The sequence below is a fragment of the Meleagris gallopavo genome, chromosome 1 (genome assembly GCF_905368555.1).
Source record: "Meleagris gallopavo chromosome 1, MGAL_WU_HG_1.1, whole genome shotgun sequence".
Taxonomy (NCBI): domain Eukaryota; kingdom Metazoa; phylum Chordata; class Aves; order Galliformes; family Phasianidae; genus Meleagris; species Meleagris gallopavo.
Window position 1 is genome coordinate 67,656,984 of NC_139404.1, and position 15,423 is coordinate 67,672,406.

At 43.1% G+C, this 15,423-nt stretch overlaps 2 protein-coding genes across 17 annotated transcripts in view; both read left to right on the top strand.

The window, feature by feature from the left end:
* The window catches only part of PPFIBP1 (PPFIB scaffold protein 1), a 103,457-nt gene extending 92,079 nt beyond the window's left edge, over positions 1-11,378 (top strand). For all 16 annotated transcript variants that reach the window (XM_085232114.1, XM_085232129.1, XM_085232147.1 and 13 more), the window contains 9 exons: positions 223-373; positions 802-913; positions 1,077-1,165; positions 5,011-5,133; positions 6,390-6,515; positions 7,311-7,499; positions 8,068-8,247; positions 8,595-8,660; positions 8,743-11,378. In XM_085232114.1, coding sequence (XP_085088240.1) covers positions 223-373; positions 802-913; positions 1,077-1,165; positions 5,011-5,133; positions 6,390-6,515; positions 7,311-7,499; positions 8,068-8,247; positions 8,595-8,660; positions 8,743-8,829 — 1,123 coding nt within the window. In that variant the 3' untranslated portion in view covers positions 8,830-11,378. The remainder of the gene's footprint in view (positions 1-222; positions 374-801; positions 914-1,076; positions 1,166-5,010; positions 5,134-6,389; positions 6,516-7,310; positions 7,500-8,067; positions 8,248-8,594; positions 8,661-8,742) is intronic.
* REP15 (RAB15 effector protein) lies at positions 11,375-15,423 on the top strand. Its single transcript, XM_085217101.1, is given in 7 exon segments — positions 11,375-11,387; positions 13,898-13,927; positions 13,930-13,989; positions 13,992-14,040; positions 14,042-14,214; positions 14,217-14,327; positions 14,330-15,423. Coding segments are annotated over 7 exon segments (513 nt in total). The 3' UTR covers positions 14,407-15,423.

Consider the following 15,423-nt stretch of genomic DNA (forward strand, 5'->3'; position numbering starts at 1 on the left):
ATCAGCACAGTGCATCATGGTGCTGACAGTTCAAAGGTAGAGACACTCTCTTCCTCATAAGGCTCACCTGATTGTGATGCATGTTCTTTCCTGGAGATTATCCCAGCTCCCACAAAATACCTATGAATGAATGGCTCAGGTTTTGGTTGTTTTATTGGGTATGAAAGCAGGAAATTTGAGGCATGGGATTTATCTGTCTCTTTTTAAAAAAATCTTCTGTAGTGAGCTGGACATGCCATTTGCAAAGTGGACAAAGGAACAAGTTTGCAACTGGCTCCAGGACCAGGGGCTAGGCTCTTACATAAGTAATGGCAGACATTGGATACTGTCTGGGCAAACCCTTCTGCAGGCCTCTCAGCAGGATCTGGAAAAGGTGAGAAGTACTAGAAACACTACGTTCAACTTAAAAGAATGCTTTTAGCTGAACAATTCTTTTAACCTTGCCTGCCTAAGTAGGAGTGGAAAGTAATCTGATCAAGTATTTTTCGGAATACTGACACATTTTAAATTATTTGTGTGGTGTGTTTTCGTTTTTTTTATATGCAACCTCTGGTATGAGAGTACTATGTCTGATATTTTCATATAGTTTTAAAGAACCTGCATTCCTTAATCTGCTGCAGTGAGCTGAGCATGTGCTGAGGTGGTGTTGGTACTCAACAAACAGAAATGCAGCACTTGCTGGTGACTTGGCAGGTGTATTCAGTGAGACTCTCTGTGAAACCATTCTTATTTCTTACGTAACAGACTAATAAATAAAATACAGTATTGTATCAAGCTTTGCTCCTTTCCTTTTTTTCACAGGAGCTTGGGATAAAGCACCCATTGCATCGGAAGAAGCTTCAGCTTGCTCTGCAGGCGCTTGGGTCTGAAGAGGAGAACAATCATGGAAAACTGGATTACCATTGGGTTACCAGTAAGACTGTATTACATGCTGAATTGACAGCTTTTTGTAGGGGTTCCTAATCATGTCAAGTTTAGTGTTCAGAGAGTGAGAATAACACCTGCCTGGTGTTGTGGACAAGGTTGCCATCAGGAAGAGCTTTGCCATGTTAATGTTGGTTCTGTCTCTTTTTTAGGGTGGCTGGATGACATTGGCCTCCCCCAGTATAAGACCCAATTTGATGAAGGAAAAGTGGACGGCCGAATGCTCCATTACATGAGTGTAGTGAGTAAATGGCTTTTCTTGTCTTGACATCTTTGTCATGTTCTTAGTTTTTACTGACATTTAATGCACGCTAACATTCATCCAGACAGCTCACTGAAAATCATGAGTCTGGAGAGATCTCCTGCATAGTTGTTTGATTCACTTAACACTTAAACCTCTTCCTTTAGCCCTTCTGCGGGAGCATCCATCAGCCAAATCCTGGCTGACCTCACAAGCACCCCATTTATAGAGCACTGGAGGGCACTTGGGGTTGCTAGGGTACCTCTGACATTGCAGACAGCCACTCTCATCCCTGTGGGGCTGGCAGAACCAAACAAACATCTTACAGGATCTGTTGTCTGTGAGGAGCCAGGTCACGGCAATCTGGCTTGTAGCTTCCTAGAGCAAAAAGTTGGCACATGAGCCACGTGGTCACCATATGCAGGTTTGACTTTTGCCCCAGATAGACAAGATCTGAAAAGAAGCTAAAGCTGGAGGTTACTCTTGCAGCGCTGCAGAGCTTACACATACATGTACATGATGTACCAGAAGCACAGAGCTCACTCCAACAGCTGAACATGTCTCATGAGATGCTACTGTTTTCAGAGCACAGTTCATAAACTGGGAAAGGAAATTCTCTGCATAATTGTAGGGAGAAAATCAGGAGAGTTGAGAGAGTCATATGTTGAAAAGATATTTCAGGATCCTTGATTTGTACACACTACCTCAAGAGTATTTAGAGGGCTGCTTGAAACTGTAGTGAGTGTCCTGTGCCAAACTAATGCTAATAGCCATAACCCAAAGTAAACAGAAGCCCTGACAGTAGAATTCACCTGCATGTATTTCCTGCATTCTTTCCATCTTTAAAGACATTATCTTAATGTGGGAGAGCAAATAGTAAGCAAAAGCCCAGACGTGGGGCCCTCACTGCAAGAAAGGCATTGAAGCCCTGGAGCGGGTTCAAAGAAGGGCGACAAAGGTGGTGAGGGATCTGGAGTACAGGCCTTATGAGGAGCTGCTGAAGGAGCTGGGATTGTTCAGTCTGGAGAAGAGGAGGTTCAGGGGAGACCTTATTGCTCTCTATAACTACCTGAAAGGAGGTTGTAGTGAGCTAGGGGTCGGCCTCTTCTCTTGCATAACTGGTGATAGAACTAGAGGGAATGGCTTTGAGCTGCACCAGGGGAGATTTAGGCTGGATGTTAGGAAATACTACTTTTCTGAAAGAGTGGTCAAGCACTAGAATGGGCTGCCCAGGGAGGTGGTGGAGTCACTGAACCTGGAGGTGTTCAAGGAACATTTGGATTTTGTGTTGAGGGATATGATTTAGTGAGTACTATTGGTGATAGGTGGATGGTTGGACTGGATGATCTTGTAGGTCTTTTCCAACCTTGGTGTTTCTGTGATTCTATATGTGAGAAGTGGATAATCTTGTGCTTAAGAGCTGTGCATGACGTGTGATGTGCTCAGGCAGCATCCGTAAGCATACAAAAGTACACAAATGTTGTAGTTGCATTTCGTGCAGCTTTTTACTGTTCAGATTGCTGTCAATTAATAGAAGTAGGTGGAATGTTTTTCTTCTCAATGAGCTAATGTTGTCTAGTTATCTATTCATGTGGATGCCTAACGTAAGAAAACCAAACCAGTTTTCTTTGAAGAGAATTGCAGTTTTAAGAGCCAGCTTGTTTGAAAACAGGATTCATTATTAACATTTGCATTATGTATTTAAAAATGTACAGCACAGTGTCAGCTCCTCACTTTACTGCCTGTCAGGTGAAGCCAACCGGTTCTTCTCTGCAGATGTAAATGAAAACTGAACATTGCCAATATTATTTCCTTCTTTGTAACAAAGAAGAAATCAGTCACACCACAGGCTCTGTAAAAGTTACTATTTTATGCCATATTTACATGTTTTGTATGTTCTTTACGTTAGATTGACTACCTGATTTTGCTGTTTAGTGCATTTCAGACAATTGCTTAGTACTTGCTGCTTACATAGTGTTTTCATGTTTGTTGCTCTACTTTATTGAATTTGCACATTAATATAAGAGTAGAAGGCAGCTTGTTTCTTCTGTTAAATCTTGGAGATCTGTTGCCAGTAGGTTCTGCTGAGCTTAATCTCATGTTGCGAAGCTTTGTTGCTGTATTGAGTGGGTGAGCACTGAGTGTTGGTAAAATGCAGCATAGGCAGCAATGTGAAGGATCTTCACGTTATGCTTTTTTACTCTACACACTAGTCTTTTTTTCTACAAAAAGAGAAAGAAAACTGAGAGGTGGACAGAGGAGGAATAGGCAGTGGGAGCTTTGACTTTGAACTAGATAACGCTCCCTGTCAGTTCCCTTTAAAATTAAATCCCTAGGAATTTTTTTAGACAGTGTTTAATCATCAAGTTACAACAGCAGATTCTGTGTAAATAATCAACTAAATACAACTGTATGTAAAATGTGAAAGAAAACTTCTAAAAACCACATGGAAATTCACCCTTACTCAAACTAAAATAATGAAATAACATGAAATAGAAACTCTAATCTTAAGTTCATCATAAAGTTAGCCAAAAAGCAATGAACTGTTTGGAGAAGCAAATAATTTAACCTTCACTTATACTGGCAAAATCGTAAAACATTCTGCTTTTTGTAACACACAAGTGATGTTAACACATAGCAATCTAGTTTAACCCTAGCATAAAGATGCATAAATTCACTTGTCAGCCAGCTTACACCAACAAAGTACCAGACTTTGAGACACTTAGTGACATAATAAGGATTAAATTATAACTGAGGAGCCTGACTTAGCAGGAATGCAAATCTCACAGCATGTGACCACTTTTGCAGGTTAGGACAGGTTCTTTGTTTGCAACCCTTCCTGGAGCTACAGATCTGGATGATCTGGGAAGTCTTGCCAGGCTGGTCACGCAATCCTGTGTAAACATTTCCCGTGTTTGAGCTCCATGAATGAGAGAGGATCTGTTTTGGTTTTGACATGCTACATTTCTGGGGCTAGATATTGGAATAAAACCAGAGAGAGGCAAAATGTGTCACCTTCCTGCTCATATTGCAAAGTTGTCAGCAGGTCAGGATGTTGGGTTGTACTAACAGTCTTCAGTAACCTGTGAGCCTCATCTAAATTGTGTATCTTGTTTACTGTTGTTCACCACGTGTGTTCCATGAGTTAAGTTTGGTTGCCAAAAAGTCTCTCCCTCCCACTTATCAGAGATTTAAAGGAGCTCTGAGTACAAGGAGGTGTAATGGAGCCAGAGCAAAACTGCTATTTGCTGCTGTAATCATGAAGGGGAAAACTTGCTTTTCCCAGCTTTCAAAATCTGTAAGTTCCTGGTCCAGCCAAAGGCTGTGATGTTGGTGTCAGTGCAGGGAGAGCAGGCTGTGTGAGGCAGCGTCTCATTCCTTGATGTGGCAGAAATTGTCCTCAGGAGATGTCTGACTCTTTCTGTGAACGCTGGTGGGAGCCTAAATAGCTGATCTGTATGAGCTGTAAAAGGAGTTCTTCTGTGAGATTAATGTTTAAGTAAAAGTTATTGGGAGGATGAAGATTTTAGAGAAAGATCTAGCTGCGTTTGTTAGTATCACCGATGCTTTGCAGGAGGGAGTGTGGGCTTGTATCGTGGGATTCATCCTTACTGAAAAAGACCTGACTATGCAGTTATGCCTTACAGTACCTTGTCACAGAGGCAGGCACCAGGCCACCTATGGGATGGCTGGCTTGACATTAATCCCTTGTCTCATGTATTTAAATTCTAGGATATACTAGATGTGACATTTTAAGCCACAATCCAAAGCTGTTGAGGAAATCGAGTGTTGGTTCCACTACTAAGTGCTTTTTTGTGTATTAAATCCTCCTTCTTCTTCCACAGGATGACTTGCTGTCCTTGAAGGTTGTCAGCGTCCTCCACCACCTCAGCATCAAAAGAGCCATCCAGGTTCTGAGAATAAATAACTTTGAGCCCAACTGCCTGCGCAGGAGGCCATCAGATGAGGTACTGCTTTAAGATGGAACTGTGAAGAAGAATCCTGTAGGGTTTTTTCTCAGTGTTTCTGACTATTTCTCCTCTACCCTTTCCTTTTGTATTGGCTGCTTCCTATTTTGTTTTGTTTCAGTTTTGGTTTCCTTTTTGTCATTTTATTCCCAAGTTTCATGTCCTGCTGAGGCTACCTTGAACACAACTTTTTATCCTTTACGTGCTGTGGCCCCAAAGTCATGTCTCCTTACCAAATCTCACATTCCTTCTTGCTAACAACTGTCCTTAGTCTTTGATGTGGCTTGTTCAAAATAAATAGTCCTGAACTTGGTGCACAGCTTCTGTCAGGCTAGCGTAACTGTGAAGTCTGTGGCCAGGTCAGAATTTTCTCTGTAAAACAAGTTTAGTCTTATCAGGCAGGAAACTGATTTGTGTTGGAAGGGCAGTGGATGATGAAACAGCCCAGAGTCTTGTATTTAGATTCTAATGCACATCTGCAGGAGAAGCACACCAGCTCATGGAGCTAGGTAGTTTTCAGCTCTACTCGTAGAAATTGCAGCTAATCCTAGTGCACAGCAAGATCCTCAGGCTGCATGAAGAATGATACAGACCTGTTCACTGCTCTCAGGAGTACAGCTCATGTTGTTTGGCACAAACATCCTGCAAGCAGAGCAGGAAAGATGATCACTTCCCAGTAGGATAAACACAAGCTAAGCTGCTGTGATAAACTCTTGGCTTGAAATTATTAGAAAGATACTGTGTTATGAGTGAATAGTGCTTGAATCTGACTGATTTCAAACTCTTCTGCCTTGATGGAAGGCTTTAGACTTTTCCTGCAATGATCAGGATAGTATCAGAAAGATAGCTTCATGTCAGTGTCTCCATCAGCTAGCTTCAATATTTTAATTCTTAAGTGAAGAATCAGCTTAATTAAGAATTAATTAAGAAACTCAGAGGGGAGCTCAGCATACTGTAAGCCATATGCAGTGCCGAGAGAGATGATTTCTTGTGAAATTGTGATTTACATCTGCTCTGAAATCTTTCAGTGCTTTGAGGAATGTATGAAGTTCGGTCCAGACCCAATTCCACTTCAGTATTGCTGCAAGATAGCAATCCAAAGAAAGTAAAAATCTTTTTGGTTTTTTTTTTTTCTTCCTCAAGAGCAAAGTGGGGTCGTATGCATAAAGGACAGGGGAGGTTTGTTTCAGTAAAGATTGGGGCTGGGACATCTGTGTTTGGAAGCCTCCTTAACTGCCTGTTTCTCCTGTTCACAGAATAATGTCACACCTTCTGAGGTCACCCAGTGGACCAATCACCGCGTGATGGAGTGGTTACGCTCTGTTGATCTGGCAGAATATGCACCTAATCTGAGGGGGAGTGGTGTGCATGGGGGGCTGATGGTAAGATACTCACAGACTTACTTTATTTGATTCAAAGTAAATCGTGACTGAGAATTACTAGTTCTGTCATCTTTGCTGCACACACACTTCTGTCCTCTTTTTCTTCTTAATAATAAGTTGCTGTCGATATTTATTACCCAATAGTTTAAAAGGCACAAATGGCTTGGACAAAGTTTGTGTGGAAAGTGAATTTGTTTGCCTGCATCCGCTTCACAGTTTAATGGCATTTTCTACCTCCTACCCTACAACACTATCGTGCTATTACACAACCACCATTTTCCTTCCTACACGTGCACATGTTTATATTTTGTGTGGAAGGCTTGAATCTGCAATTTCAATGTCAAAACAGCATTGTTTTTAATTTCTCTAGCATGATATGCTCCAGGCTAGAGATTTACACTTGTAGAATTTTGTAGTGGTTGAAACTTCTATCCCTTTTCCAGACATTTTATGTTTATTTTCCATCATTCCTTTGACTACATGTTCCAGAATTAAAAGAGGATGCTGGATAAACATTTTGTTAGAGCTTTCCATATCATGTGATCTAAGGGTGGATTTAACTCTTATTTCTTATTTGCCAGTTTCCTTCTGATTATAACTCAAGAAAGAAAGGCTGGAGAAAGCATTTTATGAATCCTTTAACTCTCTTTTCTCTGACTTCATTGTATATTTTCTCTAAATTAAAAACCTGAAGCAACTTTAAAAAGTGACTGAGCCACACATATCCCCATCTGTGTCCTTGAGACCTCATCAGATAGTGTTGACATCTGCTGGACTCTTTGGTTTTGTTAATAGGTTTTGGAGCCACGTTTCAATGTAGAAACCATGGCCCAGTTGCTGAACATCCCACCAAACAAGACACTGCTGCGACGGCACCTAGCCACTCATTTCAACCTCCTCATTGGGCAGGAGGCCCAGCAGCAGAAACGTGAAGCCATGGAGTCCCCAGACTACGTCCTCTTAACAGCAACTGCTAAAGTCAAGGTAGGCCACTTGTTCTGGGTTCGAATGTGAGCTTCCAGCTGACATTTAGATCTCCAGTGTGCTAGTTTTATCCATTCTTGGAGGGCTATTAAGTAAGGTTTGAGAAATAGGGTTGGCTGCTAATGTGAAAACAAACAAAAAAACATTAGAGCAGGACTCAGCAGATATGGGTTTGACTCTTTTGTCTACCGTGACCACACTGCATCTCAGCTCCTCATATGTGCCTAAGAGAGATGGCACTCTTGTAGATTGTCCATTTGACTGTATGATAACATGTTTGGGACGGGGGTGGTCTCTTACTGTTTATATGCTCGTGATTTTGTGCAATGGGATTCTGATAACATTTGGGATCCTTTAAATGTTATTTTTGTAGTAATGGTGGAATGAGGGATGCATCTTGTTCTTATGGATGCAGTTATCCAGAAATGCAGCTATTCAGAAAGCTGTTAGCAAAGCAGTGGAGTCTTAACCTTTCAGCATCTGCTTACATCAGTTGAAACATCAGTTGCAGAGACATCTGTTACTTCTTTGCTGACTCTTAAGTTTTTGTGAATTTTCTTTTCACAAGCCAAAGAAACTTGCCTTCAGCAATTTTGGGAGCCTGAGAAAGAAGAAGCAAGATGATGTGGAAGAGTACGTGTGTCCTATGGAGTTGGGAAGGGCCTCTGGAAGTGCATCGAAGAAAGGTTTTAAGGCTGGCCTGGATATCCGAGTATATGATGATGATGATTTGGACAGGCTGGAGCAGGTAGAACTGTAGTACTTATATGTGCTGTTAGATTTGGTGGGGAACTTCTCTTTCACAGTGAAACCTTTCCTTTCCTTTAGCCTGTGAAGATCCTCAGTTTTGACAGTCACAAAGCACTACTCACAAACACAAACATGTCTCTCAGCCCAAGAACTGCAAGCCATGAATGCAGCGCCTGTAAGACTATCTCTGACATAACTCATCTTCTGTCCCAACAGGGCACACTCATCCCTCACCCTGAGCGTGTGGGGCTGTAATAAAGCACTTCGATTATTTGCTGAACTTAATTGCCACTGCATGCAAGGGATTCATTTTTCATTCATTATCCATTATCTATTTTTTTGCAGATGGAAGATTCAGAAGGGACAGTGAGACAAATAGGAGCATTTTCTGAAGGCATCAACAACTTGACAGTAAGGCTTAAAACTGTGATCTGTAGAATAAAAAGTCTTTTTCTGTCAAATGAATTTGACTCTTCCCTCATTTCCTTTCTAGCACATGTTAAAAGAGGATGAAATGTTTAAAGACTTTGCAACTCGCTCTCCTAGCACCAGTATAACAGATGAAGACTCCAATGTGTGACAGCAACCAACAGGCACTGATGAAGGCTCGCTTCCTGTGTGCAAGAAACATCATCACTAGATGTGATGGGCAGCAGATCATATACACTATGTTGCTCTTGCTTCTGTTTGTTAGAAGTAATACTGGGGGGTGAAGAATTTAAAGAAGAACTGAAAAAAAAATAAAAAAAGGTGCCTACTCTAAAGTTGCCATAAGAAACACCCAGACACTGGTGAATGGAAATTGTTTTTACTATATTTAATGTACAAACTGGTGATACGCTTCAGAGTGTTGCATTTAAATTGACATGGTATCATAGTGCTCCTTTTTCTTTTTCATGTCCTGCGATAATCCTTTGTACTGTTACAAAGTAAAGTGTTAGGTAGAAAAGCATTGCACCTGTAGTTGTCAATCAGCTTTCTCTAGGCCCTGAACTGAAGATGTTATTGCTATCTTTTTCAAAGGCCTTTGCCCCATGCAAACGCTAGTTCTGCCCTTCCTTTGGTATCCAACATAGGATTTTAGTCCTCTGTGCCCTGCATAATCTCCCCAGTAGCTCTTCACTGTTGCTTTTATTTTTATACTGTTTTATATAAAAAAAAAATATTAAAAAAAAGAAGTATATGAAGTACATCTAAAAGCAAAAATTTAAATTTTGTGACATAGAGTAATGGAAAATTCAAGATAAGGGGAAGGAGGAGAGAATTGTAAAAGATTATCCCAGTTTGCACACCAGCTGGTTACTGGAAAAGGCAGGCTGACCTTTGGAATTGTTTGCTTTTGTTGCTTTTTACTGAGTTCACAGTTTAATGATCTTCCATTTGGGATGGAACTGTTGTGAAGTATGTTTCCTCTAGCAGTGACTCCTTGGGAAGCTGCAGATTTCAAAATGTCTTCTTCCTTGTTCCCAGCAGCAGTAGTTTTATAGCATTCGAAGTTAGTAACACTTCTGTGACTTAAAAATGTTCTGGAGAGTTTTTCTTCAAGTTGAGAGTACTCCCTGCACGTGGAAGGGATGTTTCTGTGCTGTGACTAACGTGAGGATGGTGTAGTTGCAAACAAAGTTATATAGAGAAATGTATAGGAAATATATTATTTCATTATATTAAATCCAAGGTAGAACTTTTCCTTAAAAAAATCCAAATATCAAACATGTTGCTCATCATTTTGCCTTCTTAGAGCATAACTATTTTTCCTTGAAGATCATCAGATTTTGAAAACATTAACTAGCCATTGGAAGTTTGTTGTCAGGCTTTCTGTATTGCAAGGTGTCCTAGCCAAAGCAATGAAAAAGTAACTCTGTTTATTACAACAGTCTTTTATACAGTGTTGAACATTGCATGTATTTTAGCACAATGGCATGAAGCTTCTTTGCCTTGTAATGGGAAAAAAAGCCCAGCTGCTCCTTGTGGATACTATTTGGCTTTTACAGGAGTTTGTTGCTCATTTCATCATTGCCCATGCTGGAAGTGAGACCATTGCTGACACACTGATGTGTGGTATCGTGGATCATGGATTTGTGCTGGTCCTGTGGGTAGGAAAGGAAGGAAGGGGATTCCATGGACCTTGCACCAGGTGTTGGGGGTAAACCAGAGATGTGTTCTAGCACTCTACTGTTGTAGCCTTACGAGCTGTTACCAGTCAGGTTGGGTTTTTTGTTGTTGTTGTTTTTATTTTTTTGAAAGATGTGCAGTTTGGGCTAATTTTCATATGCAAAGATGAAAACTGTGATGTGGACCAGTTGTGTTATATACAATATCAAGTGCTGCCATTCTCTCTTCAGTAGCTGGAGCCAGACAAATGAGCCATATTGTAATCATGAAACAGTTCATGCCACTTTACATTTGTCTACAAAGAGATCGCACCTGGTGCTTTATTCAGAACTTTTGACTGAGGAGCACCCACAAGTGCTGCCTGTTGTTTCTTCTGCAGTTCTGGGGGTGGCTGAGCTATTCCAAATAGGCAGAACCACCCCATTCTGTAATGCCTGCTTGCCATTGTCAGGTACAGATCCTCATGGTGTTGGTTCAGGGCTTGCTTTCTGTGAATACTTTGCAATGCTCGGCTCGAGACCCTGCTCTGCCATATGCAGCAGAAGCACTGGAAGACATGGTGCAGGCTTCTGAGCAGAAGTATTCCTTCAGATTCTCCTGAGCAGACGCTGGCTAGTGGACACAATGAATGAATATTCACAGTAAAAAAGGGGCTAATTACACTGTGCTATGTGCTGAAACAGGTACAAGCAAACGCTCTGAAATTTTTTCTCACTGGTGCTGTTAACAAGCCTAGCAGCAGCAGCAGACAATCATTTCTTTTTAAGTCCAGTGTAAGTAAAGTTCTGCTTCAGATACCTTGTTTCTGGGTCTCCTGGGTGGAGAACAGGTTGTCATTCAGAGCTGCCTATCAGCTGAACTATGGTTGTTTTCTGGAGGTTAGGAAAGTAACAGTGGGAGATTTATGCGTGCATGTGCACACAGGTGATACCATTGTGGTATTTTGTGTTTTTGAAGAGGGCAATGTAACTACTGTGTATTGCCATGTAAAACCCAATAAAAATCTGTGGAAAATGACTGCTTCTGGTAAGTTTTGGTGGTTTTTTTTTTTGTAATGCATCCCTAATTTATTTTTTAAATTCCTAAGAAGCTCATTGTGTTCTACTTAAAAGATGAGGGACAAGGGGCAAACAGAATCACAGGCAGGATTCACCAGTTCATCTGTTGATGGTGCCAGCAGGAAAAGTCAGGTAACAGTCAAGAAATACACAGTCTTTTTTTGTTGATTTTTGAGATCCAGATTTGATACATGCTGGGTTACTGGGCATTGTGTGACAAGGAGGTGTGTCCCAGCCTCTGTCTGTTCCTCAGTGAGCCCTCTTAGGGTGTCGGAGGACCAGCAACATCTGTCTCCATTGCAGAGAGTATCTCCAGCCCCAGGTATCATCATCGTTCCCCATGCCCTCATAGCCCTCAGCAGCTGTAGAAGTACCAGTTGTCTTCCCCACTCTGTTGCTGGGATGCAGGTACAGATGATGATAAATGTTTTGCTTGGAGTAGCCCAGGTAGCAATGCAAAAACTGCAGAACTCCTTTTCTTGTGACCATTTCTGTTTTGTTCAGCAGGTCAGCTTTTTTGTGTTAACACTTGGGATAAATGCTTTGAAATCTAGAGCACAATATACCGTTTTTGTCTTTATAGTGACATGAAGCTTTATGCTTCAGTATTTTGGCATTTTCTTTTGCAGCAAGAGCTTTTCCTATGGAGTTCCTTTATCTTCTTCCTCCCATCGGAGGACAGCATTTTTTGATGCAACTGTGAAAATGAACACAAACCCGCAGAACTGCTAGAAGATTAGGAGAAAAGGCTGGCAAGGAGGGAATGTTGGTTGCTGGAGAGTCCTGATATAGAAAGGAGGAGAAATTGAGAGTTACAATCAGAGGTAACGGGAGACTCAGCAGTGTACCCCCTGCTGATTGCTATAGGACAGTCACGAAGGAATGGAGGTGAGACAAGGAGACGTGAAGATCTGTGGGAGAAAAATGTAGTACTTAGGGCACAGTCTGTTTTCTGGAGAGAGGGACGCAAGTGCGACCAACCTGAGATGGGGTGTCTCTTGGGGATTTCAGGAACACCAGGACATCTGTAGGCAGTAGAGATGAATCGCAGAATGGTATGGGTTGGAAGAGACCTTAAAGCTCACACAGTTTCACCCCTCTGCCACAGGCAGGATTGTCATCCACTAGATCCAGGAAGGCTGGACACTTCTCAAGAAGGAGGTCTTAGAGATGCAGGAGCAGCCTCCAGTCAACTTCCAATCAGGCTGCCCAGGGCCCCATCCAACATTGCCTTGAATGCCTCCAGGGATGGGACATCCACAGCTTCTCTGGGCAGCCTGTGCCACTGCCTCACCATCCTCTGAGTAAAGAATTTCCTCCTCACATCTAGACTACATCTCCCCTTTTTTAGTTTAAGATCATTCCCCCTTGTCCTATCACTATCAGATCATGTAAAATCTTGGTCTTCTAGTTTATAAGCTCATTTCATGTAGTGAAGTAAGGGAAGTTTTGAGCAATTAGAGGAAAGAATGTAGAGAAAAAGAAAAAAAATGATAAGGATCATTCACTGAGAATGGGGAGAAGGAGGAAGAAGAGCAGCGCTCAGCAGGGTAGAGTCTGTTTTCTGGGAATGCTGGTGAGATCCTGCGACAGTGAAGAGATGGTTGCAATGTATTTCTGATCAGGCTGATGCCTCCTGCAGCAGAAACATGCAGTCCAACCTTAACAGTTATGGAAAGTGGATTTTGTAACTCTAGGAATCTTGTTTGTAGTTCTAGCTGTGCCTGGTGTGGTGCACTGACTGCCCAGGCCTCTCTGATGTAACCCAGCTGCAGGTGGCGGCAGCAGCTCAAGCTGCTCCTTTCTTCTCAGAAAGAGTGATCAGAAATTGGAAAAGGCTGCTCAGGGAGGTGGTGGAGGTGTTCAAGAAACATGCAGATGTAGCACTGAGGGACATGGTTAGTGGGCGTGGTGGGGATGGGCTGATGGTTGGACTGGATAATCTTAGAGGTCTTTTAGTATTCTGTCTGAGTGGTTAAAAGAAATAGGTTAATTCATCTCTAGGTAACACCCAGTGCCAATAGAAGTGGCTTCTTTGTAATAGTCCTAGAAATGAGAGGGAGCAAGATAAGATCAGGCTAGAATGAGATGGGATCACTGAAAGCAGGTGAGCTCAGTAGGTGTGAAAGCGGCGGGGCCTGCTGGGCTTGTCCCTGCTCAGGGAGATGCAGGGGAAACACACCCTGCAGTGCTGCCTGCCAGCACTGCCAGGCTCTGCTGGGCACAGCATCCATTGGCAGTTCTGTTCAGCCCACCTCATGGGCTTAGTTACCACAGAATCTTCACTGAGGAAGGGACTTCCCTCAGGTCATCTGCATGAGGAAATGACCTGTGCAGAGTGTGAGCCAGAAAGCATCACATAGAGACAGCTGGGGGAACTCAGCTGAAACTCATTATCTGTAGTCTTCTGCAGAGGCATGGCCCGTGCACATCGGAGGCTGAAGGACTAACTTGGCTTCACACATCCTCATACCAAAGTCCATCTGCTGAACAGGGTCTTCCTGGTCAACTTATAGGCTTTTGTGTGGAGAAGGGAGTGGAGGAATGCATCATGACAGTAAAACAATCTTGTAGCAGGCTGTGCTTTTTGGAGTGGACTGGCTCTGGGCTCTGACAAGTGCACCAAGCTGCAGCTGAGCTCTGCCAGAGCAGGATGGCCCCACAGGAGCACTGGGGACAGCCTGGAGGCTGTGCTGGTAGGCAGACACTGCTGGAGCTGTGAGAGACTCCAGACACGTTCTGCTGGCTGGTGGGATGGGACTGCGAGGGCTTGTTTGCCATGTTTAGCACGCCAGGAAGCCTGAGGACCAAATCCTGCAGGATAGCATTGTCAAGGAAGAGCAGAAACATTGCCTGTTGATCAGGAACGTGCTGAAGCCATTTACCACTAGCACTGACAGCTTCCCGCCCACAGAGAGGTGCTGGAGAGCTGCATTGGTGCAACAAACGGGCTGAAGGAGGCGGGCAATGTGTCCGTAAATCTGTAAACCTCGTGCTGGCAGCAGGGTGTTTGCAGGCCCTCACCAAAAGCTGTGGGTGGAGCTCAGCCTCAGTGGGCTTCGTGCCCAACATCACTTCTCCTCCTCCACCCGTTGTACCGCCTTGTATTGTGCGGCAGCCAATCTGACTCAGTCTACCCAGGATTTGGAACAACTGCACACAATCTGCCAGAAAAAGTGTTTATAGAAGGCGTGGAGCCATCCCAGGACATTTTGTTCACCAACCATGGAGCCTTGGCTGGGGCCATGAAGGCTTTATCGCACGCTGCCTTCGGGAGGAGTTATTAGGCTTGACTCAGCCTTTATGTGCTGTGCATATAGAAAAGGCAGACTGGTTTCTATTTTTTTTTTTTTTAGTAGTATGTTGAGACTGTAATAGAGAAAACGTGCTGTTATAACTGTCGGAGTGGTGGTGCGAGTAGAGGACAATGCAAGGGCTTCAGAAAATTGTTCTGGAGGAATGGAGCTGGTTCTCCTCATGGAGAACTCCCTGTCCTGAGATAGGAATGAGCCAAATGAGAACCCTATCATCTGCCTGCAGGAAGGCAACCAGCACCAGGCTGATGCTGGGACTGGAGAGCCTCAGAGTTGTGACCCAGCGCTGGGCTGTGCCACAAACCCTATTCTTGCTGGTGGCAAAAACCAGCTGCAGTTGTTGAGGGAGACACGGGAAAATGAACCCTTGGGAATGGGAGCTGGCAGCCTTTGTCTCTCAGTGCAGCAGAGAAAGAAGGGCTCCTGGCAGCAAGCAGAAATCTGGAAGAGCCAAGAATGTTTCTCTTTGTCTTTGGTTGTGGTATCTTAGCAGCTCATTGTGTTTATGTAGTGATTTACTCAATTTCCCTCAGGTTTTAGCTGACAGCATTTCAGGTTGCACAACTGTAGTAGCTTTCTTCCAGCTGCTGTTAAGAAGCAAAGGGAAGAGCTCCACAGGTTTCAGGCTGGTAAAGCCACAGTGTTTGTAGGCCACAGGTAGGGACTTGCTGCTGTGTACACTAACAGCAG